This window comes from Gekko japonicus, unplaced genomic scaffold, assembly GCF_001447785.1.
Source record: "Gekko japonicus isolate JY-2015 unplaced genomic scaffold, Gekko_japonicus_V1.1 scaffold3002, whole genome shotgun sequence".
Lineage (NCBI taxonomy): Eukaryota > Metazoa > Chordata > Lepidosauria > Squamata > Gekkonidae > Gekko > Gekko japonicus.
Window position 1 is genome coordinate 64,745 of NW_015162041.1, and position 26,056 is coordinate 90,800.

Here is a 26,056-nt window from a genome sequence, read left to right on the forward strand (position 1 = left end):
GAACAAAGTTTGAGTCCAGTGGCACCTTTCAGACCAACGAAGTCTGCACACGAACACTTATACCCAGAATTAAAACTTTGTTGGTCTTAAGGGTGTCACTGGACTCAGACTTTATTCTGTCGCTTTACATTTTGTGAGCTCCAGGTTTTAGGCCTGGCATTTCTAGACCTTGGTCTTGGTCTAGGAGACCCAGTCTGGGAAAGACCTTTTCCTGTGTCTGTTGACAGCCACTGCCAGTCACAGAAGAAGAAGAGATTGGATTTAAACCCTGTTCTTCAATGCCCGAGGGAGTCTCAGAGTGGCTTGCAGTCTCCTTTCCCCTCCCCACCATGGACACCCCGGGAGCAATGTTCCCTCTAAGCTGTGGAGTCTTGTGAGCAAAAATTCAACTTTGTGAGCTGCTGGTATTAAAGTTGTGAGCAAGCGATTTGGCTCCTGCATAAATTAGTTTGCTCTGGAGCCGTCCTATATTTATGTATTTATTTTATTTATTTATTTTTCATATTTATACCCCACCCTCCCCCATGGGCTCAGGGCGGCATACAGAGGCAAGGCAAAACCTTGCCATGATAAAACATAATATACATAATAATTTAAAAACATACAGTACATCTTAAAAATCCTAATTTAAACAAAGTGCTCAGTGTCCTTCCTGAACGAAGAGAAAAATGTGTGAGCCGGAGGCTAAAAAATTGTGAGCTAGCTCACACTAACTCAGCTTAGAGGGAACACTGCCCGGGAGGTAGGTGGGGCTGAGAGAGCTCTTTTGAAAACTGCTTGTGAGAGAACAGCCCTGAGAGAACTTGTGACTGAGCCAAGGTCTCACCAGCAGCTGCGTGTGGAGGCGTGGGGAATCAAACCTGGTTCCCCCAGATTAGAGTTCCATGCTCCTAACTACTACACCAAACTGGCTCTCGAAAGGACAACCAGGATGTTCTCTGTGGCATGGAAATGCTGCAAGAGAACTGGGAGGGCTATCAGGATATGAGAGGTGAGTTCATAGATGAGAGTGGGATTATGGGAAAGGAGAGCCAGTTTGGTGTAGTGGTTAAGTGCGCGGACTCTAATCTGGGAGAACCAGGTTTGATTCCTCACTCCTCCACATGCAGCTGCTGAATGACCTTGGGCAAGCCACAGTTCTGACAAGAGCTGTCCTTGAAAAAGCAGTTCTGGAAAGAGCTCTCTCAGCCCCACCCGCCTCACAGGGTGTCTGTTGTGGGGAGGGAAAGGAGTTTGTAAGCCGCTCTGAGACTCCGAGTGAAGGGTGGGGTATAGATCCAATCTCTTCTTGTTGTGTTCTTTGAAGCTCTTCTCACTGAAGTGAGTATCGCCGAGAATACCAACCCCTGAACTGAAGAAGTATCTCCGGAAGTGAGCAGGGACTCACGAAAGTTTTTAAGGTGCTCCTGGACTCTTGCCTCAGACTTTACGTTTCACATTTACGGGCCACAGCTCAGTGGCAGAGCATCTGCTTTGCTGTCTGTAGGAGAAGGTTGAGATCAAAATAACGTAACAATTTACAGGCTTTCGAGAGCTTGTACCTGACGAAGGGTGCTCTGACTCTCGAAAGCCCACACCCTGGAGATCTTGTTGGTCTCTGAGGTGCTACAGGAGTCAAATCTGGCTCTCCTACTGGAGACCACCACGGTACCCACCGCCTGAGACTATGACGTTATGGTAGGCTATCCGGTACTCACTCAAATTTCTGGTGGAACTCAGATGTGAAACTATTGAACTACCAATCCTATTGAACTAAGCCTTTCTGCAAAACTCGTTTCTGATTTCCACCCGCCTACCATCGGTATGGAAGACAGAACAGAAAAAAAACGATGGCTTGGGTCTGATGCCGCATTTGCAGACCATTTCCCAAATTGCTGGTCATTTCCGGATTTAAGTGTGGTTCCACGCAAGGCTGAGCTGCTGTGCTGTAGGAACCGCTGGCCCAAGTGGTGTTTGTGCAACTGGAACTGCAGTGCAGTTGATGATCAGTTCGTAGGCGGTACTGTCGGGTTGCACAAGTGGAAACTGAATGAACATATATATATATTAAATATATACAGATCACGCAAGGTCCCAGCGACGGTTTCAACTGTTTCAAAGATAAACTTACACATGAAGCTGCCTTCTACTGAATCAGACCATCAGTCCATTGTCTACTCAGTATTGTCTACTCAGACGGGCAGCATCTCTCCAGGGTCTCAGACAGAGGTTTTCCACATCACCTACTGCCTGGTCCTTTTTGACTGGCGATGCCAGGGATTGGAGACCCTGGAGAGCCACTGCCAGTCCGAGTAAGCAGTACTGACCTTGATGGGCCAAGGATCGGATTCAGAAGATGGCGGCTTTGTGTGCATCCATATGTGCTCATATGGGGTAGCCGTCGCTGTCATCGTTTTTGTTTATACATCGTGAAGATTCAATAGCATTTTGGGGTTTTTTCCCCATGATGGTTGTTTTATTGTAGATTTTTATATTCTACTTATTAATTATTATTTATTATATTAAATTTATCGGCCACCCTTCCTTGCGAGCAGGGCTCAGGGCGGCTTACATCAGAATACAATATAATTGAGTTAAACCAACATTAAAATATTTACTTATTATTATTCATTATATTCAATTTATTGGCCACCCTTCCTTGCCGACCAGGGCTCAGGGCGGCTTACATCAGAAATAAATGCCATATAATTGAGTTAAAACAGCATTAAAATACTTAAAAACAGTCAGAGAACAACACTAATTCCAAGATGATGGTAATTTCCACCAGCCCCCTGGGTGGTGGAGGGGCTAGGCAGGAATAAAAGGGGATATTAAAGTATGGGAGTGGCGGACTGTCACTGTCCCCAACCAGATGCCTGGCAGAACATCTCTGCCTTATGGGCTGTCACGGCTCAGGTGGGGTGTCACTTGATGCTGCCACCACTCTGGTTTTAGGTTCCCTTGAGAAGGCCCAGAGCACCCTCCCAAGACCTTCAGACCTCCCTTGTTTGGCCGAAATCAGCGTGAGGACCAGGCAGAGTAAACAACAAATGAAAGGTTTATTTTACAGGAGGTCAGCCCAATATGGGAAAAAACCAGGTGCAAGAACAATAGCAGTAAGGGGGTGAAGACAAAAGAAACCAAATGCCCTAACGCTTCTAAACTTACTGTCCCTAGCTCACTGTCTCAAGTGGGCCTCAGTCTGCTCACCCTTCCTCTCCGGATGAGGGTCTCTTCCCTGCAGCAGCCTACTTTCTGGCTCTGCTCTCTTGGAAGAAAGAACAGCTTCCTCTGTACCAGCTCTTTTGTTATAAGTCCTCTTTCTCTGTGATTGGCTAAAATTGGCACCAAAACCTCTCAGGGGCTTCTGGGAGTTGTAGGCCTGGCCTTAGGGTTGCCAAGTCGCTCGGACTCACCGGCGGGGGTGCGTCGCTTGGGTCCGGGAGCTGCTGATGAATGTGTGCGCGCTTGCAAAGCACACGCGCGCCACCAGAACGTCACAGGAAGTGACGCACAACATAGAGCAGACAATAGAGTTTTCCCTCCAACGATTGGGGCCACGCCCCCAACGTGATCTACGTGGTTGTGTGACACACCCACGCTGCGCTTCGGGGGGCGGGGTTCCCCCGGGGCCCGATTCCGTGGGGGCGGAAATCGGGCCTCCAAAGCGGGGGTTTACCCGCCCCCTGTCCCCACTTGGCAGCCCTACCTGGCCTCCTCCCACTGCTAGTCAGGCTTCCTGGGCCTGCTAGGCTTTGCTTGCACAGCCCAGATCATGACACAAGCCCTACAGAAAGGTAGTAAATCCTTCAGAGTATGGATGTTCTCCAGCAGAGAGTTCCACCAGGTGGGGGCCAGGGCCGAGAAAGCCCTGGCCCTAGTCGAGGACAGCCGGCTCTCTCTTGGGCGAGGGCCACCAGGAGGTCCTTATTACTAGGACTCTATTGGGAGGTGGCGCACAAACACCTTCCATGAACGTCTGCGTGCACATGCCTTCTTTCTCTCCAGGAATGCAAGAAGATGGCCTCTCATGATAGATCCTCAGGGACAAGCAAACAAGTGGGTGAAGAACATGGAAAAGGCAAACAGCCTGCACGTCATCAAGCTCAGCCATTCGGAATTCGTGAGAACGCTGGAAAACTGCGTGCAGTTCGGCACACCCGGTGAGCAGCCGAAGCCAAAGCGGTTGATTGATAACAAGCCGGCGGCGGTGGGGGGGGCAGGATTAACTCGGAGTTAGCTTGGGAATTATATACGCTCCCGCTTTCATCAGGCTGGTCGTGGGTCATCAGATTGCAGTCGTCACAACTGAAATGCCACCAGGCTATAAAGCTCTTGGTGTCTAATTTCCAGTTCCTGCCTAGGGTGTGTTTATCTTCAAAACGACAGTCTTGCCTGGTCTGGCTCATACTTTCAATGGACTTCATATTTTTATCTCTCATAGAGTCCTCGGGATTGATATAAACAGTCATTCAGCCTCTTTTTGCGACTCTGTGTGTGCCGATCTTTTTGATAAGGAACCAGGGACTGAGATAAAAGAGTTCACTTAGAGGCCAGTTATTTTCCTTTTATTGGAAAAAATGTAAGGACGACTGTGGCCGGGGGTGTATGTGTTTCTACTAGAGTCAGGCTTGCCAACCTCCAGGTGGGAGTCCAAACAAAACATCCATGACGAGAATAACAGATATATATATATGCAAAATTGTTTACTGTAATAATCACAACTCTGTGAAAAACTGCCTTCTTTTATCGCTCACATGCAATGAATTTTGTGCAATAAAATATCCGTTTCACAAGGATTGCTTTATCTGAGCGTGTAGAAGGGGTCATTTCCTGCGGGAGCGCACAGGAGCGGAGCTCCGGCAGTAAGGAGCCCAGGGGGCGGGCACATGTAACAAGCCCCGCCCCCTGCTCCCAGCTGCCGTCAGTCCAGCCACGAGGAGCAAGAGGCAGCCAGGTAAGTTGCAGAGCACCCCCCCCGGGCCCGCCTTCAGGTACAAGCTCTCCCTCCTCTGTGAGGGCAGATCTGCACGTCCCCCCCCCCCCAATAGCTAGCAATCCAAAACAGTCCAGTGGAGCCTGAGCGGTGGGTGTTGCCTTCTGACACACTTCTGGTGATGTCAGGGGGTGTGGCATATGCAAATAAGGTATGCTAATGAGTTATGCTAATGAGCTCCTGAACCTCTTTTTCTACGAAATGACCCCTGGCATGTAGTAATTACAATTCTTATCAATCTCCACTTATCAACTCTTGAAATAAACATCCCATGTTCATGTTGACTCTCTGATACCAGAACCCAAGGTTTGTGAAGGCCTTGAGAGGTTCTGATATCAGAAAGTCAACACGGGATGTTTATTTCAAGAGCTGATAAGTGGAAATTGATAATAATTGTAATTGCTACATTATGGTTGAAATGGATAAAATGACAAGGAAACTTAAGACTCTTGAAGCAGAAGAATTTTATGCTGACTGGAAAGATTTTAAAGATTACCTGGAGAAATATTGGGATGTAAAGGACAATTTAATTTGCTTTGATAGTTATTGAAAAGTGTGTGTTATTAGAAGAAAGTTAACTGTAAGTGAACAATTGGTGAAAGAAATGTTACCGATAGATTATGATTATAAGATATGGGAAAATAGAAGACAATTTAAGACATGGGCTGGAGGTTGGAGCACTGTGGGAAGCCAAGGGGGGGGGAGTAGAATAGAAGAAAGGATGTATAACAACTAAGAATATAATATGTATTTGACTTAATAATATATCCTAATAAATTGTTTTTGGGGAAAAAAAAGAATTGTAATTACTACACACTCAGATAAAGCAATCCTTGTGAAACGGATATTTTATTGCGCAGAATTCGTTGCACGTGAGCGATAAAAGAAGACAGTTTTTGACAAAATTGTAATTATTATAGTAAAATTTTTTGCATATATATCTTCATTTCCTCCTCGTTATTCTTGTCGCAGAAGTTTCGTTTGGACTTCCATCTCCTCCCGTGATCTCTCACTTTTGGCTTCAACCTCCAGGTGGGGCCTGGAGATCGCGCAGAATCAGAACAGATCGCCAGGGGACAGAGACCACCAGTTCTGCAGGAGAAAATGGCTGCTTTGGAGGGTGGAGTCTACGGCATTATATCACACTTAGGTCCCACCCCCACCCCAAATCCCTCTCTCCTCAGTTTCCTCGCCTCCAAAATCTCCAGGTATCCCCCTACCTGGAGTTGGCAGCCCTAGCTAGAGAGGACATCGTTGCTGAACACACTCGGCTTTATCTGGGACCTCTTTGGTTTCTACTGAGCAGACACAGAACTGCGTGTTCTACTCAGTGTGGGGAAGTCAGCAAACATGGCGCCCTCTCTTAATTTTCATTTGGCGGCATTCAGAATCTTTGCATGTAAAAAACGTACCCTCCACTAATAGGCGATTCAACTTCTGTATTTGATCTTTAATATTTCCAATATTGCAGGGCTCTTTTTGTAGCAGGAACTCCTTTGCATATTAGGCCACACACCCCTAATGTAGCCAATCCTCCAAGAGCTTACAGAGCCCTTCTTACAGGAGCTACTGTAAGCTCTTGGAGGATTGGCTACATTAGGGGTGTGTCGCTTAAACAGCGTTAATGGGATCACACGTGCTGCTATGCTTTTGATTGGTTAATTATAGCTGTCTTTAATTATATCTTTGGGCCACCCCACCAAATATGTATGAAACCCCCATCCCCACATTTCCAGCTTTTTGCTTATCTTCTCTTATAGGCCTTTCTTATTCTCTGGAGTGTTAAATATCACCGGTCTAAGATTTCATTGCGCTTTTCTTTGAAATTTATGTACAGGGATGCAGCTGGCTCTGTTGTAAAAATATTTCTTCTCCTGAACTTCAGCCAAGTGATGGCCCGAAACTGTTTTCCATTTTGTTTTAAAATTATTGCCCATCTGGCGGTATTTCTCGGAGATTGGTTTTGCTCTATATTTTGTTCCCCTTCCTTGCAAATCATAAGTCCTGGCTTTATGGCTGAAGAAACTCTGTTCTTTTATTGTCCGGAAGTGTTGCTGGAAAACGTGGGCGAAGAACTGGACCCAATCCTCGAGCCGCTTCTGCTGAAACAGACGTTCAAGCAGTCCGGTAGCATCTGCATCCGCCTGGGGGACTCCACCATCGAATATGCTCCCGACTTTCGCTTTTATATTACCACCAAGCTGAGGAACCCCCACTACCTCCCGGAAACATCTGTAAAAGTGAGAAGCTTGTGTGGGAACTTCATGGGTTTGTTTTTTTGTATAGAATTATAGAATCACAGAGAGTTGGAAGAAGAAGAAGAAGAGATTGGATTTATACCCCGCCCTTCACAACCCAAAGGTGTCTCAGAGCGGCTTACAAACTCCTTTCCCTTCCCCTCCCCACCACAGACACCCTGTGAGGTAGGTGGAGCCGGGAGAGCTCTTGACAGAAACGGCTCTTTTTTCAAGAACAGCCCTTGTCAGAGCTACGGCTTGCCCAAGGTCATCCAGCCAGGTGCAAGTGGAGGAGTGGGGAATCAAACCCGGTTCTCCCAGATTAGAGTCCGCGCACTTAACCACTACACCAAACTGGAAGGGGCCCTACAGGCCATTCAGTCCAACCCCCTGCTCAATGCAGGATCAGCCCAGAGCATCCCTGACCAGTGTTTGTCCAGCCGCTGCTTAAAGACTGCCAGGGAGGGGGAGCTCACCACCTCCCTAGGCAGCTGATTCCACCATTGCACAACTCTTCCTGTCAAAAACGTTTTTCCTAATATCCATCTGGTACCTTCCTACCCTTAATTTAAACCCATTCTTCCGAGTCCTCTCCTCTGCTGCCCACAGGAACAGCTCCCTGCCCTCCTCCTCTAAGGGACAGCCCTTCAAATACTTCAGCCTCCTCTTCTCCAGACCGAACATTCCCAAGTCCCTCAGCCTTTCCTCATAGGGCTTGGTACAATGAACAGATAAGTACATCAGCAGCAGTTCTGTTTCTCTAGTGGTCTTCCTTAAGGTTGCATGTATGAATATGGACAAATGCTTTAGTTGTAGGTGATGGCTTGTATTTTCTAACATTGGCTTCATACGCCAGACAAATTTAGTTTACAACTACACTACTGGAGACTTTTCGATAGGCTTTTCTGCATATTCATTTCCCTCACTTCGAAGTTCCTTTTTTCTTTGGGCTTTTTTTCCTGTTCCACATGTATTTTGCTCCCTCTAGTGGTTGATGTGATATTACACCGGTTTATGTCTAGTATATCCCCCTGCAGCTTTAAATTGCAAGTTTTTATGCCAGATATCAACCGTTGTAATATTGAATCGACCACCAGAGGAAGCAAAACATGAATGGAGCAGCCCGCCCCTCCCAATGAAGCAGGAATTTACAAGCAAAGAGAATGGCAATGTGGAAAAGCACTGTGATTCCCCATCTCTTCCCACTGGATTAATGAAGACTTGGTAAAAGGGCAGTTTTCAGGAAACCATGGCAAAGCCTGACTAAAACGCTACTCTTTTTGCCTACTTAGTTACCCCTGCATTTTGGAGCATCTCACTCATAAATAAATGGGACAAAATTATCCAAAGCTTTATCAAACACACTAGTTCAGTACAGACATCTTGTAAAACCATGAGCTTTATTAAACTATGGTTAGCATGATTGTACAGATGCGGGCCATTCCACTGACTATAATTTGAGTACATCAACCCAGGATCTGAAACTATGGTTTGAAGGTGGTTGTTAACCAAAGTTAATGAAGAGCAAGTTTGGTGTGGTGTTTAAGTGTGTGGACTCTAATCTGGGAGAACCGGGTTTGATTCCCCACGCCTCCACTTGTAGCTGCTGGATGACCTTGGGCAAGCCATAGTTCTGGCACAGCTGTCCTTGAAAAAGAGCAGTTCTTGAAGGAGCTCTCTCAGCCCCACCTACCTCACAGGGTGTCTGTTGTGGGGAGGGGAAGGGAAAGGGAAAGGAGTTTGTAAGCTGCTCTGAGACGCGGAGTGAAGGGCAGAGTATAAATCCAATCTCTTCTTCATCATCTAATTAATTGTGGTTTTGCATGATTTACAAATATGGACATCCCGGTATGTAATGGTGGTGAGGAGAGGGGTGAGCGCGGCCGGGGGGGGGGGGGGGGGGGGGCTAGCAGAAGGAGTAAAAGCAGCATTTGTCAAAACAGACCAGGATTTGAATCATTGTGAGCCATTTCCTGATTTCAGGATTTCCTGATTTTTGTGAGCCATTTCCTTAATTTCCTGATTAAGTAAACCAAAATCCCTCACTGTGGGCTTTTCGACATCCTGATTTTCCTTGCTTACAAGTTCCTGTTTCTTGGGGGTGGGGGTGGGGGTCTGTTCTGCATGTGTTTTGCTACCTCTAGTGGTCGATTTGATATTACAGTTTATGTCTGACATAAAACCCTGCAGTTTTAACCTGCAGGGAGAAGATGCTGAATATAAACGGGTTTAATGTAGATTCATCCACTAGAAGGTGCAGAACATGTGTGAAATAGAAACACCCCCCCCCAAAAAAAACACAACGGAACTTACAAATAGGAAAAATGAAAATGCAGAAAAGCCCTATGTCTGAGCCAAGCTAATGAATCTCTTTTGCATAAAGAGTTTGCATTACTTTATGAGCCATCAAACAGGGAATGTCTTGTGTTGAAGACGGACTGAAATTTACATATAAGATACATTGTATTTTCTTACCCATGGCCTAAATAAAAAGCATTGAAACACTATCCTAAATTTGAAAGCTCCATATTTCAGTGATCTGTGGTTGGCGTGGATTTATGGTCTATCCTATTGTAACTCTGTTTTGGAGCTGTTCTTTTTCTTAATTCCCAGGTAACGTTATTGAACTTCATGATAACACCCGAAGGAATGCAAGACCAACTTCTTGGGATCGTCGTTGCAAGAGAGAGACCGGATCTCGAAGAAGAAAAACAAGCTCTGATCTTGCAAGGAGCGGAGAATAAAAGGTACTAAAATGTTATTTGCTACCAACCCCCCCCCCCCAAGTGTCTTAATAGGCAGGGCGGGGCAATAATTGATGAATGAGTTCCTTTTTCCAGGGACAGGAGTTGGATCTAGAGTTATCAAATCGTGGGGTTCACCGAATAAGAGCAGCTGCCTATGTCCCTTGAAGAATGCAGTCTGTGCAAAGAGCGTTTTGAACGGAGAGTTCACACAACGTTTTCTGTCTACTTGGAAATTGATTAATGAATAAGAGCAGCTGCCTGTGTCCCTTGAAGAATGCGGTCTGTGCGAAGAGCGTTTTGTATGGAGGGTTCACCCAACCTTTTCTGTCTACTTGGAAATTGATTATTTTCCCCCCCGTTGCCGGTGATCAGGGGCACTGACCAATCTTGGTGTCCCCAATCTTGGTGTCATAGCCTACGAGACTGCACCTCGCACTAGTGTTATCAATTTTTTTTTTAACAAATCTTCATTTGTTTTTTTTTTCCTTTTCACCCTTTCCCCAACTTTGTGGTGCCCCCTTTGGCCCTGGTGCCCTAAGCACGTGCCGAGTCTGCTTAACGGTTAATCTGCCCCTGCCAGTGATAGACCCGTGCAACTGGCAAAAGTGTAGCCCTGGTCCTTTGTAGAGGAGGGGACAGGAGGACGAGTGAAATCAACACTCCCAGACTGACAGAAGGTGGCGGTCTCTCCAGGGCTTGCCAGGTCCTCCTGACCACTGACGGGGGGGGGAGAGGGGAGGGGAGGGTTGCCGGCTCCAAATTGAGAAACTCCTAGAGATTTAGGGGTAGAACCTGAGGAGGGCAGGGACCTCAGTGGAGAGGTGATGCTGCAGAGTCCGCCCTCCCAAGCATCCATTTCCTCCAGGGGAATTGCTCTCCGCAGTCTGGAGATGAGCTGTAATTCCGGGGGATCCCCAGGTCCCACCTGGAGGCCGACACCCCTAATGTGCAGGGAGTCCAGCTGTGGGAAGAGACCAGGACCAATGCTCCTTCTGTTCCCCCCCCCCACTGAGTGGAGCAGTTCCCATCCCGAGCAGAGTATAACTGGTGCAATCATAAAATGGGCGGTGGGCAGTGCAAGACCTTGTGTGGCTCCGGATTGCTGCCGAGCGGGGCTTCCTGTGTTAACGAGCGGTTGCTCACATGCATAGCTTAGAAGAAGAAGAAGAAGAGATTGGATCTATACCCCGCCCTTCACTCGGAGTCTTAGAGCGGCTTACAAACTCCTTTCCCTTCCCCTCCCCACAACAGACACCCTGTGAGCAATGCTCCCTCTAAGCTGTGGAGTCTTGTGAGCAAAAATTCTACTTTGTGAGCCACTGGCATTAAAGTTGTGAGCGAGCCACTTGGCTGCTGCATAAATTAGTTTGCTCCGGAGCCATCCTTCCTGAGCTAAGACAAAAATGTGTGAGCCGGAGGCTAAAAAACTGTGAGCTAGCTCACACTAACTCATCTTAGAGGGAACACTGCCTGTGAAGTAGGTGGGGCTGAGAGAGCTCTTTCCAGAGCTGCCCTTGAGAGAACAGCTCTGACAGAACTCTACCAGCAGCTGCCAGTGGAGGAGTGGGGAACAGTGCTCCCTCTAAGCTGTGGAGTCTTGTGAGCAAAAATTCTGCTTGGTGAGCGGCTGGCATTAAAGTTGTGAGCGAGCAATTTGGCTGCTGCATGAATTAGTTTGCTCTGGAGCCCTCCTTCCTGAGCTAAGGCAAAAATGTGTGAGCCGGAGGCTAAAAAACTGTGAGCTAGCTCACACTGACTCAGCTTGGAGGGAACGTTGGTGAGGAATCAAACCTGGTTCTCCCAGATTAGTGTTGACGCACTTAACCACTACACCGAACAGGCTCTTAGAGGGAACACTGTGCAGCCCCTCTTTCTGCATGTGGTTCCGTGTCCATACATTCACAGAAGTTTACTTCTATGCAAGTATGCCCCTAGTAACTTCTAGGCAAAAATCTTTTGGGAACATTTTAAGTAACTATTTGTGACTGAGTATAAAAAACCAATGAAAAAACCCTGAAGCTGTATTTTAGAAAACAGTTTGTGTGTACAATAGTAATGTCCTCTGGTCTTAAATCCCCTTTTTACCGGTAGATATAACCATCCATACTCTCTGTGAGGTCATTCGCAGCTTTCCAAACACGGTTGTGTTTTATTATTCCATTACAGGCAGCTCAAAGAAATAGAGGACAAAATTTTAGAAGTCCTCTCGTCTTCGGAAGGAAATATCTTAGAGGACGAGACCGCCATCAAGGTCCTATCTTCTTCCAAGGCTTTGGCTAACGAGATTTCGGAGAAGCAAGCTGTAGCGGAAGAGACGGAAAAGAAAATCGATGACACCCGAATGGGCTACCGTCCCATTGCGGTTCATTCGTCAATCCTGTTTTTCTCCATCGCGGATCTAGCCAGTATCGAGCCAATGTACCAATATTCCCTCACTTGGTTTATCAACCTCTTTGTCATGTCCATAGATAATTCTGAGAAATCTGATATTTTACAAACAAGGTGAGTAAAACGCTTCTGTTTTGAATTTTACTTTTTAAAGGGCTTGCAGAATATCAGGTGGATCTTTGTCACTACCTGTTACAGAGACTTCAGAAAAGCGGCGGTTCTGTGCACTTACTTGGGAACAATCCCCTCTCAACTCTGTAGGAATTACTTCTGGGTAAACATGCATGAGAGGGCCGCGGTGGCTCAAGAGGTTAAGACACTGAACTGCAGACTGGAAGGTCGGTAGTTCGCAGGGGTCGTTTCGTAGAAAAAGAGCTAGGGGAACTCATTAGCATAACTCATTAGCATATGCCACACCCCCTGACATCACCGGAAGTGTGTCATAAGGCCACACACACCACCCCCAACGGTCCCGGCTGGCGGGAGTGCAAGGAAGCCCCGCAAAGGCCCTCCCTGGCCCCAGGCAGGCAGGGGTGGGGAGAGGCAGGGAAGAAGCAACTTACCCTCCCTCTTCTCTTGCCTCCTCCTGGCTGAATGAGGGCCGGAAGTGGGGCGGCCGGAAGCAGGGGGCGGGGCTTTGTCATGTGCCCCGCCCCCCGTACCTCACCCGGGCAAACTGCGATCCCCCGTGATCCCCCCTGAAATGACCTCTGGTAGTTCGGCAATTCGAGACCTGAGTGCCGCGTGACGGAGTGAGCTCCCGTCTCTGGTTCCAGCTCCTGCCAACCTAGGAGTTCGAAAGCAAGAAATTGCAAGTAGATAAATAGGTACCGCTTCAGTGAGAAGGTAACAGTGTTCCGTGCACCTCGGCGTCTAGTCATGCCGGCCACATGACCACAGAAACGTCTTCAGACAGCGCTGGCTCTTCGGCTTGGAAAAGGAGACGAGCACCGCATCCCTAGAGTCGGATTCAACTGGCTTCCGAGCAAGGGAGACCTTGACCTTTACCTAAACATGCACGAGACCAGGCTGCTTGCCTCTCATTACCTTTTAAAATCCTGGATGAGCTCCAACTATCGCTAGGCACATCTATCAGTTTCTTTGGGAGAGATATCAACACTTGCTCAGCTTTGCCAATGAAATTGCAGAGACTCAAAAGTGCTTAATTTCAACTGTTCCATACCTTCTGGTGTTTGGGAAAAGAAAGGTCCCGCCTTTCCACTGGTCTTGTGTTTGGAAGCCTGAATCGCAATATTAAATACCGACCACGTGGAGGAAAGAGGCAGGGCGAGAACTTGAGTTACGGCCACTGAGATTTTAACATAGTTCCTTGAAGGGGGGACACCGTTTTCAATTCCCGTGGTAAAACCGTAAGAGGATTAAACACAAGGAAGACGTTCAGACCTCTGTAAATCACAGGCTCAGATGCTGTCCAGAAAGGAAGATCTGAATAAGTTCAATAAGCCCTCCAGTGACTAAGTCTGAAGTGGCGTACCCTCCAGACGCTTGCGTGAGAGCAACAAAGCGCTCCCTCCACACCTAGGGTTGCCAGGCTCCAGGTGGCACCTGGAGAACTCCCGTTAATATCATTCATCTCCAGAGGACCTGGGAACTGACACCATCACGTCAGGTGACATTCTCAGGCTCCCTCCAAGCCGTGGAGTCTCCCGGGCAAGAATTCTACTCTGTGAGCCACCGGCGAGCGATTTGGCTGCTGCATAAGTTAGTTTGCTCCGGAGCCATCCTTCCTGAGATGAAACTCTGTGAGCCGGAGGCTGAAAAACGGTGAGCTGGCTCACACCAGCACAGTTTGGAGGGAACACCCCCCGCCCCACCTTCAAAACTCTGTGATAAAACCATAGAGTTTGGGGGAGAATCCTACAGTGTCACACTGATGGGATACGGCCATGCCAGAACTGATGTTGTGACATCTGACCAGTGCCTGTTTCTCCCCCGTCCCCCCCCCCTCCAACAGGGGCTGGCAGCCCTACGGCAGTACATTCCCCCGATGGAAGAGGTACTTGAGTCAAGTTGACGGTGCCTCACACCAGGGGAGACACTGCACTCAGCAGGACAGATACACAGGGCCCAATCCTCCTAGGGAGGCCAGCCTCCCGGTGAGGCCTGAATCACAGCTTATCTCCAGACTACAGACATCAGTTCCCCTGGAGAAAATGGCTGCTTTGGAGGGGGGAGTCTACGGCATTGCACCCCAGTGCTGAGGTCCCTGCCCTCCCCGGGCTCCACCCCCAAATCTCCAGGAGTTTCCCAAATGAGCTGGCAACCCCCATCTCTGCTAGTGGCCTGGGAGGACCGGGCAACCTTGTGTCTATGAGGTAGTCTGTTTGGTGAGTAGGCGCACAGATTTTCCATTCCAGGCATGAAGATGGTGTGCGTCCTCACGAGAATGCTTAGAAACGTCACGGGCATCATTCCCTGTGCGGTTATCCTAAGACTGCGACATGGTTATCCTGAGACTCCACACAGTGGAGAAGTTGGCGCTTCCTTAATAAGGCACCGACTTCTCTGGTGGGAGCTTGGGTCCCAAATCAAGATCCCCATTTGTGCTGTTAATGACTCATCACCGTTCTCATGATTATTTTAATGGCATTTTCCGTGTTCAAAAGGCTTCAAGCACATTTTATGACAGCAGTCCTTCTAACAGACCTGAATATCAGCCAGTATAAGAGGATGAAGTGTGGACCAACGCTCCCTCTAAGCTGTGGAGTCCTGTGAGCAAAAATTCTACTTTGTGAGCTCCCTGTTATGCCAACTTCTCCAGGAAATTCCTGGAGACCCAATCCAAGTTATCTACCAAGGAAAATTGGGTGTTTGTGGCTGTGCGTAAGTTCTATACCAGTCTATACAGAGGTCGGATGGCGAATGAGACGCTCGGCTATATCCCAGGAAGTGAGACAACACGCTAGTCCTTAAATAAATGTTGTCTTTACTAAAGGTTTTTCATCAGGCATACAAAATCGGAATCATACAAATTCATACAAGCTCCTTAGTTACAATAGTACATTAGAACAATTACAGCATAGAAAATAACAAAAGCATCAAAATGGGGAAGACACAATGGGGCACGGCTATACTCATCTGAGGTCCAGCTGAGGAAGAACTCTCCTCCTTGGAACGCTGGGCAGCCGAAATGCAGCAGCTTGTGAACTCCAAGGCACACAGGTAGGACCAGCCAAACCACGTGTGAGCTCTCTGGGTCGCGACTCCGGAGAACTTAAGTAGTAGAGTCACTTGTAGCACCTTAGTGCACTGCTATGGGGAGGGTGGGTTAACCAGAGAGACAAAGGAGAGTTTCTCCTTAAATAAACTCTTTTTGGGGCATGTGCTATCCAGCCATAAACTATCAAACCCGTCCTCTAAACTATCACTACTGGATGAAGAGGGGGTGACGAGGGGATGACGAAGGGGATGACGCTCTCCTAAGGGGTGGTGGCAATATGCAGATCCTACTCCTACATCAAAGGTGCCTTTTGGCAAGGTGTGAATCTTCCGTTCCCATGGACACCCTCTTGATTTGCAGATCTGGTTCCTGCTCCAAAGCCATAAACGCTATTGTCTTTAGATCTCCAAACCAGATTAAGGGAGTAGGGTCACTTGCTCTTTCCATTCCAAGAATGCCGGGGTTCGCTGGGGATTTTCCATAGCTCTCCAAGTGGGTGCAATGGCGCGGTGTCTTCTCCATCCCAAAGAGTCATGGGATACATTCCAGGGACGCACATGGTCCGTATGTGCAACGGCAGGCCCAGGCCAGCCTATTTCTAGGCAAGCATGAGATGCAGAACAAAGCAACACACAACATACAGCAATCCCTGAATACACAATGCATAGGTATTCATGCTAGAGACACACATAAGCAGCATCACCACTATACAGAAATACAAACATAAGCTCATATCGTTACAGTCCCCCCTTTCGCGGCGGCAGAACTAAAAAGGCTACAAAACTGTGAGCTAGCTCACACTGACTCAGCTTAGAGGGAACACTGGTGCGGACTGGGTCTAGTATTATGGAATAAACAGCCATTGCTGATGCATCTTTGCTATAATTCCTGGGTGAAATATTCAGTACAACATATTGGGACATTTGGCTTTGGTATAGCAGAGTTTTGCCCAGTCATAGAAGCGTGATACTGAGCGCAGTAAATAAATCTCCCAAGAAGTATATTGCAAAAATTTCCTTTTACATTACATTAACTTACATTTATTCAAGCAGATCCAGTTCACATTCAGGTTGCAAGCGAAAGGGGAGAGAGAAGCCTAATCTAAAGAGGACTTTCCCTGTCCCCAATGGCCAGCTTGTCCGGCGTCATGTGTGTGGGAGGATGAGGGCACTGTCTCTACAGGAGAGACCTGCAGAGACATGTGTCTTCATGGAAGGCCATGTGAGGAGAGGGAGAGGACAAAGGGACAGGTAAGCAACCACCGTTTTACGGCCACTGAGATTTTAACATGGTCCCTTGAAGGGGGGACATCGTTTTCAATTCCCGTGGTAAAACCGTAAGAGGATTAAACACAAGGAAGACGTTCAGACCTCTGTAAATCACAGGCTCAGATGCTGTCCAGAAAGGAAGATCTGAATAAGTTCACTAAGCCCTTCAGTGATTAAGTCTGAGGTGGCATACCCTCCAGACACTTGCGTGAGAGCAACAAACCACGACACCAAACTGGATGAGAGGGCAGCTCCCAGGTTAAGACAAAGAGAGGCCTCCCATTCAAGGAGATAGCACCTCTACACCCTTAGAGCGATGTAGCGCCCCCCAAAGTCCAGGCATGCCGAGTCGCTCACTCCAACACAACAAAACAATGTAGAGATTTTGCCCTTGAAGAGCCACGCAAGAACAGAATCTCATTAAAAACGAACAAATCACCGCATGTAACAAGTATTCAGAAGTAATTGGGAGACTCATAACTTTTGGGGCAGAATTGCCTCGCAAGTTTCTTTTAGATTAAATTAAACATAAGGGATAAATGTCAAAACAGGCCCCAGACAACAAACCTTGAGAAAATTAGGCAAAGGCTAGCCTGACTAATTCCAGTCTCTTCAGTTAATTGGACCCGGCTTTTTTTTAAGTTGACTTCACGAGAAACTCATTTAAAAAATAATGTGCTGTGGAGATTGAGTTCAGTGTCAGATTTTTATGTGATACCCATTTATCGCCTGAGCACGATAAATAATAAACGAGATCTCGAGGGTCAAGCTCTCAGTTTCCCCCCTCAGTGGCGCCTTCTTGTATTTGCCAGTAATTTAGAGCCATCCCGGCACGTTTACCTTGTTGAGGTCTTTGATGGACCAGCCGTTCTTGGACTGATGTTTACTGGAGGGAAGATAGAGGGCATGTTGTGGCATTCAGGGATCCCTTTCCAATCCCTTTCCTAAGACACAGAAGGGATTCATGAGCATGCAGCTTGAGAAGTATAATAAACTTTCAGTCAATCACATTTTCACCTCACCCTTTTCCTCTAAGGAGCTACACTTGGAACTTGAATTTGGGCCACTGTGTGACATAGGATCTTGGACTGGATGGGCCATTGGCCTGATCCAACATGGCTTCGCTTATGTTCTTACACCTGGGGCAATGATGCTGTGTATTCTTGGTGCTTGGGGGGCAACCGTGGGAGGGCTTCTGGAGTTCTGGCCCCACTGGTGGACCTCCTGATGGCCCCTGGGTTTTGGCCACTGCGTGACACAGAGTGTTGGACTGGAGGGGCCATTGGCCTGATTCATCACGGCTTCTCTTATGTTCTTATGTCTGGGGCCAGTGATGCTCTGTATTCTTGGTGCCTGGGTGGGGCAACCGTGGGAGGGCTTCTGGAGTTCTGGCCCTGCTGGTGGACCTCCTGATGGCCCCTGGTATTTTTTCCACTGTGTGACACAGAGTGTTGGATTGGGACCCAGTGGAACATTTCCCCAGAGAGAGTAAGAGGAGAGCCTGAGGGCTTTGAAAGAAGGATGGGATAAAAATGTAACTGAGAAAAGAAATTCCGTTTTTTGGGTTGGTGAGATCAGGACTTCTCGTAGAACAGGTGCTCTAAGTCTCGTCTCCTGCCGGCAGCCGAAGTTGCCCACCACCACTCGCACAGGGAGCAGGAGAATTAAAACCAAAACCTAAAAACCTTCAGTGTTGTCTGCGCTGCCACGTCACTTTCAGGGAAACCCCAGAAATGATGTAGGGTAGCTCTAGGAAATGTTGCAAACTCTATGGTTTCACCAGATGATGTCACAGCCCCCCCCATGTCCCTGCTCCCCCAAACAGTTTTTTGGATTGGTCATGCATAAATCCTTTAACTTGAGGCAGACTCAGCATGGGTTCTGTAAGGGAAGATCTTGTCTCACTAACTTGTTAAGTGTTCTTTGAGGGGGTGAACAAACATGTGGACAAGGGGGACCCAATAGGTGTTGTTTACCTTGACTTCCAGAAAGCTTTTGATAAAGTTCCTCATCAAAGGCTCCTAGGTAAGCTCAATAGCCACGGGATAAAAGGACACGTGAAGTGGTTAAATTTGCAGATGACATGAAATTGTTCAGGGTGGTGAAAACCAGGGAGGATTGTGAGGCATTCCAAAGGGATCTGTCGAGGATGGGCGAGTGGGCATCAATGTGGCCAAGTGCAAAGTAATGCACATTGGGGCCAAAAATCCTAACTATAAAAACACGTTGATGGGGTCCGAACTGGCAGAGCCTGACCAAGAGAGGGATCTTGGAGTCGTAGTAGATAACTCACTGAAAATGTTGAGACAGTGTGCGACTGCAATAAAAAAAGGCCAATATTATGCTGGGGATTATTAGGAAGGGAATTGAAAACAAATCAACCAGTATCATAATGCCCTTGTATAAATCGATGGTGCGACCTCATTTGGAATACTGTGTGCAATTCTGGTCACACCTCAGAAAGGATATTATAGCATTGGGAAAAGTGCAGAAAAGGGCAGCTCGAATGACAAAAGGGTTGGAACACTTTCCTTGTGAAGAAAGGTTATGTCAGCTATGCTGCCATAATGGTTGGGGGTGGGGTGCTTGCTTGCCCTGTGTACCAAGTACTGCTGCATTCCTTCTGTGCTTCTGTAACGCTTGCTTATCTATGGCCTTGCAGGTGGTGTGTAGTGTCTGGGATTCAGGGAACCGTGGGAGCACTTTCGGTTCCCAGCTTCGGCCTGGGGCTCCTTCTCCTGTGCGCGGGAATGTGGCTAATTGGCCTAAGGAAGGGTGTGTGTGCATATGAATACCCTATATCCCATTATGCTTGTAGGGGTGACGCCATTCCTAACAGTGACTTTGTTAATGCATCTATAGCTCTGCAACAAAGTATAACCTTTCTGATAAGCGTGTGCTCAGTTGTTGGCTGTGGAACCTGACAGGTTAAAGCGCTTGGGGCTCTTCAGCTTGGGGAAACGATGGCTAAGGGGTGACATGATTGAGGTTTATAAGATTATGCATGCGATAGAACAGGTCAAGAAAGAAGTATTTTTCTCCCTTTCTCACAATACAAGAATTCGTGGGCACTCCATGAAATTGCTGAGCAGTCGGGTTAGAACGGATAAAAGGAAGTACTTCTTCACCCAAAGACTGATGAACACATGGATTTCAGTGCCACAGGAGGTGGTGGCGGCTACAAGCATGGACAGCTTCAAGAGGGAATTAGATAAGCATATGGAGCAGAGGTGTAGATAGGAACTCTCAGGCTGGGGCAAGTGATGCTCTGTATTCTTGATGCTTGGGGGGGGCAACAGTGGGAGGGCTTCTAGTGTCCTGGCCCCACTGCTGGGCCTCCCAATGGCACCTGGTGTTTTTGGCCACTGTGTGACAGAGTGTTGGACTGGATGGGCCATTGGCCTGATCCGACATTGGCTTCTCTTATGTTCTTATCTATGTAAGCAAAACACTAAGAAGCTGAAGAGCTGGCAAACCACAGGATCCTACTCCAGAGGCGGGCTTTCTGCCATTCGAAAACTATCCTTCTCCCACATGTTCTGATTCCCTGATTATCCCTGCAAAAAAATGACTGTCATCTCGAGTTCCACTGAAATGTTTTCCATTCATCTGCTCCCAAGTTGGCGCCCGCAGTTAATGAGCATCTTTGATTGTTTGTGAGCAAATTGACCAGAACAACTGAAATCTAAGTGGTTTCTAATTGTGTTTATTAAATGGCAAACGGCAAAGTGAGATTAATTTGGCTTTTCCTCTTGTTTTCCCTTAATACAGACTGAAGATACTCAAGGATCACTTTACGTACTCCCTCTATGTAAACGTCTGCCGTTCGCTCTTTGAGAAAGACAAGCTGCTGTTCTCCTTCTGCCTGGATGTAAACCTCTTGAAGCACGAAAGGAAGGTCAGTCCCCATAACCGTTGGACCGCTATCGGGTATTGTATGCAATAATTTATTACTAATTACGGCTTCCTCCCTCCTTCATGAGAGTATTCTGCTGACCTCCGCACAGTGTCGTCGGAGATCAGAGATTTAGCCTGTGCCTCAGTGACAGATGAGAGTCGGGGGTTTGACCGGATCGTGTGGAACCCTGCCGGCTTCTTGGGCCCACCTTGTCCCCAAGGGACGGATAGCTTGGCACCTGCCTTGGTGGTGCTGTAGCATAGAAGGGAGCAGGCCAGCGAGCTGCCTCTTCTGTCAAGCTATAGTGCCATAGAGGGCAAGATTAGAGTGGTGCTATGCTGTTAGAAAAGAAATCAACCCTGACTGTTCCCTGGAAGGCCAGATAATGAAACTGAAGCTCAAATACTCCCTGGAGAAGTATCAGATCACGCCAGGCCCTCCTGTCTTCCGTCGTGCTCCGGAGTTTGCTTAATTTCGTGTTCATTGCCTCGATAACACTGTCTAACCATCTCATCCTTTGCTGTCCCCTTCTTCTTTGACCTTCAGTCTTTCCCAGCATCAGGGTCTTCTCCAGTGAGTGCTCCCTTCTCATTTGGTGGCCAAATTATTTGAGCTTCAGCTTCAGAATCTGGCCTTCCAGGGAACAGTCAACGTCGATTTCTTTTAGGATTGACTGATTCGATCTTCTTGCAGTCCAAGGGACTCTCAAGAGTTTTCTCCAGCACCATAATTCAAAAGAATCCATTCTTCGGTGCTTGGCCTTCCTTATAGTCCAACTCTCGCGGCCATACATGACTACTGGGAATACCATTGCTTTGACCATATGGACTTTTGTTGGCAGGGTGATGTCTCTACTTTTTATCATGCTGTTTAGGTTCGCCATCACTTTCCTCCCAAGGAGCAGGCGTCTTTTCATGGCTGCTGTCAGAGTCTGCGGTGATCTGGGATCCCAGGAACGTGAAGTCTGTCACTACTTCCACGACTTCCCCTTCTATTTGCCACGGAGTGATGGGGCCAGATACCATGATCTTAGTTTTTTTGATGTTGCGCTTCAAGCCCACTTTTGCGCTCTCCTCTTTTACTCTGAGCAAGAGGCTCTTTAGGTCCTCTTCACTTTCTGCCATTAGAGTGGTATCATCTGCATATCTGAGGTTGTTGATCTTTTCCCCAGCAATCTTAATTCCGGCTTCTGAATCATCCATCCTGGCATTTCGCATGATGTACTCTGCATATAAATTAAATAAGCAAGGGGACAATATACATCCTTGTCATACTCCTATTCCTATGCTGAACCAATCAGTTGTTCCGTATCCGGTTCTAACTGTCGCTTCTTGGCCCTTATACAGGTTTCTCAAGAGACATGTGAGGTGGTCTGGTACTCCCACCTCTTTAAGGACTTGCCATAGTTTGTTGTGATCTACACAATCAAAGGCTTTAGCGTAGTCAGTGAAGCAAAAGTAGATGTTTTTCTAGAACTCTCTTGCTTTCTCCATAATCCAGCGAATGTTGGCAATTTGATCTCTGGTTCCTCTCCCTCTTCGAAACCCAGCTTGTACTTCCGGCAGTTCTCTGTCCACGTACTGCTGAAGCCTAGCTTGTAGGATCTTTAGCATGACCTTGCTAGCGTGTGAAATTAGTGCAATTGTGCGATAGTTTGAACATTCCTTGGCATTGCCCTTCTTTGGGATTGGAATGTATACTGATCCTTTCCAACCCTTGGCCACTGTTGCGTTTTCCAAATTTGCTGGCAAATTGAGTGCAGCACTTTAACAGCATCATCGTTTAAGACTTTGAATAGCTCAGCTGGGATACCATCACTTCCACTAGCTTTGTGGTTAGTAATGCTTTCTAAGGCCCATTTGACTTTGGATTCTAAGATGTCTGGCTCAAGGTCAGTGATTACACTGTCGTGGTTGTCAAGGACATCGAGGTCTTTCTTGTATAGTTCTTCTGTGTATTCTTGCCATCTTTTCCTAATCTCTTCTGCTTCTGTTAGGTCCCTCCCATTTTTGTCCTTTATCATGGCCAACTTTGCATGGAATGCTCCCTTGATTTCTCCAATTTTCTTGAAGAAATCTCTAGTCCTTCCCATTCTATTGTTTTCCTCTATTACTTTGCATTGTTCATTCAGGAAAGCCTCCTCATCTCACTAAACACATAGTGTAGCTCTAATGTTGCTCTATGCATAGTTTCCAAAGTCCCCAAATTTATTTTTCGATTTTATTGCAGGTCGACGAACCGGAGTGGAAATTCCTGCTCACGGGGGGGATCGGCCTAGACAACCCCTATTCTAACCCCTGCCCCTGGTTGCCCCAGAAGTCCTGGGACGAAATCTGCCGCCTGGATGAATTAGCGACCTTCAAATCCATCCGAAAGGAATTCATGCGCTTGAAGGAAGGTTGGAAACTGGTCTACGACAGCCTGGTACGTTGCCGGATTTCCCTTGTTCCCTTTTGGCTAGTTCATCCAAACTCCACTCCCCAAATCCCCGACTCCCAGCAGGTGTGCCTGGAGCAGTAGTTTGGCTTTGCAGCTGCCACATGTCACAAATGCGGTGATCAGCACTTCCATCTTTGGGACAGAGCCACTGTTCTTCAGCTTATTTCGAGGCAAAGGAAATTTTCTTTTGCATGAAGCCAGTCAGCTCCGGGCCAGGACACACCTTACATCTGACACGGGTTCCCAAGGGGGGCCGGTAGCCATACACCGGGGGCCGGCCTGCTTCACATCCACTGGAAGCTCTCAAGGAGCAGTACTAACATATCTCTAGACTGGGGGTCCTCAACTATTTCGAGCCTGGGAGGACTGCTCTGATTCTAATCCTGGTCCGTTGGGCGCAACAACAAAATAGCTTTTGCGGGAGGTGGAGCCAACAAAATGCCTAACTTTCACAGTAACTCTTCAACATTTAATGCAGACGTTCTGTTTAACAGGACGCCTTTCATCTGCACAGCCAATCAGAAGTCCCACCTGGCCATGCCCACTTCCTAAAAACACTTGGCGGGCATCACGGGGACCCCTGCTGTAGACCGAGGCAGGTCATGTGGGTGGAGGGAGGTGGTCTTTCAGGTGTCCTGGTCCCAAGCCACTGCGTGCCAGTTTGGTGTGGTGGGTTAAGTGTGCGGACTCCACTGGTGGACCTCCTGATGGGACCTGGTATTTTTGGCCACTGTGTGACAGAGTGTTGGACTGGATGGGCCTTTGGCTTGATCCAACATTGGCATCTCTTATGTTCTTATGTTCTAATCTGGGAGAACCGGGGTTGATTCCCCACTCCTCCACTCGCAGCTGCTGGATGACCTTGGGCAAACCATAGTTCTTTCAGAGCTGTTCTTGAAAGGGCAGTTCTCAAAAGAGCTCTCTCAGCCCCACCTACCTCACAGGGTGTCCGTTCTGGGGAGGGGAAGGGAAAGGCGTTTGTAAGCCGCTCTGAGACTCTGAGTGAAGGGCAGGGTATAAATCCAATCTCCTCTTCCTCCTCCTTATTATTAAGAGTTAACATCAGCATTTGGAACGGGCACAGCAGCAAGTCAGAAGTCAGTGACATCGAATGTCACATTGGCCACGAATGTGCCTTATGGTGTATCCCAAAAGGCATAGGAAGGATTACAGTGCCTTCATACAACTCAAAACTAGAAGAAACACTGCAAGAAGTCACTAAATGTTACATGTATAATGAATTTTCAATATTAATGGCAAAATTATTACAAAAAGTAGGATTGTCACATGTGCTATAAAATAATACAAATAGCAAGGTGAATTCAGAGTAGCAGAAACTTGAACGCGGATCGTCAGTTAATGAGAACAAGGTATAAATGTCAAGGAAGAACTCTTAGTTATAAAATCTTGATGGTTCTTCTATGATTGAGAGTCATACATTGTTCTCACTAACTGACGATCCACGTTCAAGTTTCTGCTATTCTGGATTCACCTTGTTCTTTGTCTTATGGTATATCCCAGTTGGGATCCCCCGTTGCTGCCATTCCAGACACCCTTCAAAAGAAACCTCACACAGACCCCGAGTTTCTTCTCGCTGTCCCTTTACTTCTCTGCCGTGAGAAATTGTTTGTGTGAAAGCTTATCGTGTCACTCTGTGAAAAAGATCACATTTTTAATTTGAAGCCGAAAGCTGTGTCTGCATAACAATTGTCTTGCTATTAAACATTCCCTATCAGGAGGAGTCATTACGCAAAAGTATTTGTGTTAATGACTTTGGAATGAAACCGTGTCACGATGCCATTTCTTAATTGGAAGCTGCATACCAAGGAAGTCTTTTAAAATGTTTTTTAAAAACTCCTGCTATCTATACTGCCATTGTGTTGGCATTAATTTGACCTTTATCTAGTCTACCGATACAGTTGCTAGAATTGGGTATGCCCCCATTGATAATATAAATTTGGGGATGTGACAGACATTGGCAGATTTTGGTTTCCTTATCGATACATTATTAAAACAGTTCTGGGACATATCTGGGGGACTTTAGCCAACTTCTGCCAATTCCTGAAGTCAGTTCCTTGCCTCAGTTTTAAGGTTGCAATCCTAAACAGGACTACTTGAATGTAAGTCTCATGTTATTTGGTGAGGCTTATTCCCAGGAAAGTGCCCCTAGGACCGCGGTTTATAATCCTACATCCTGCACACTGGCCCTTATTTTGCAACTCAGCGGATGCTGGGCATGGACGATTTATTAAAACTGCATTTCATTCTTTCGAGGAAATGACTTTAATTGCTCTGCTATGGAATCATAGAATGTTAGAGTTGGAAGGGACCTTGCAGGTCATCTAGTCCAACCCCCTGCACTCTGCAGGAGCAGAGCCGAAAGAGAGCCCTACAACATACCTGGAAGATGGTCGTCCAGCCTCCGCTTGAAAAAGTCCAGTGAAGGAGCCTCCACCACCTCCCCCAGAGGCAGTCTGTTCCACTGCTCAGCCACTCTTAAAGTTAGGAAGTTCCTCCTGATTTTGAGCCGGTATCGACTCCCTTGTAATTTCCACCCTTAGATCTAGTCTTGCAATCTGGAGCAAGAGAGAATAGATCCGCTCCATCTTCAAACACATCTTCCCATTCGGATGTATTCACACTTGGCGTATTTATTTATTTGCTCCGTGTATACCCTGCCTTTCTTCCCAGAGGGAACCCAAAGCAGCTGACATCATCCTCTCCTCCGTTCGATCCTGACAAAACCCCTATGAAGCATAGGGTTACCATCCCCCAGTTTGGGGTGGGGGATCCCGCATTTGTGTGGGCTTCTGCCCGCCGCCAGCCAACTGGCTGGTGGGAGGAAACTCCCCCCCCCCCCCAGCAGCATTGGGTGACGTGCTGATTTTGGTGAGCCAGTTTGGTGTAGTGGTTAAGTGCACGG

At 47.3% G+C, this 26,056-nt stretch overlaps 1 protein-coding gene across 1 annotated transcript in view; it reads left to right on the forward strand.

The window, feature by feature from the left end:
• Positions 1-26,056, forward strand: part of DNAH7 (dynein, axonemal, heavy chain 7) — a gene marked incomplete at its 5' end in the record, with an annotated part of 123,165 nt that overhangs the window by 62,937 nt on the left and 34,172 nt on the right. Inside the window, 6 exons of the mRNA XM_015405583.1 lie at positions 3,988-4,142; positions 7,025-7,215; positions 9,826-9,959; positions 12,126-12,461; positions 20,568-20,694; positions 22,924-23,118. Coding sequence (XP_015261069.1) covers positions 3,988-4,142; positions 7,025-7,215; positions 9,826-9,959; positions 12,126-12,461; positions 20,568-20,694; positions 22,924-23,118 — 1,138 coding nt within the window. The remainder of the gene's footprint in view (positions 1-3,987; positions 4,143-7,024; positions 7,216-9,825; positions 9,960-12,125; positions 12,462-20,567; positions 20,695-22,923; positions 23,119-26,056) is intronic.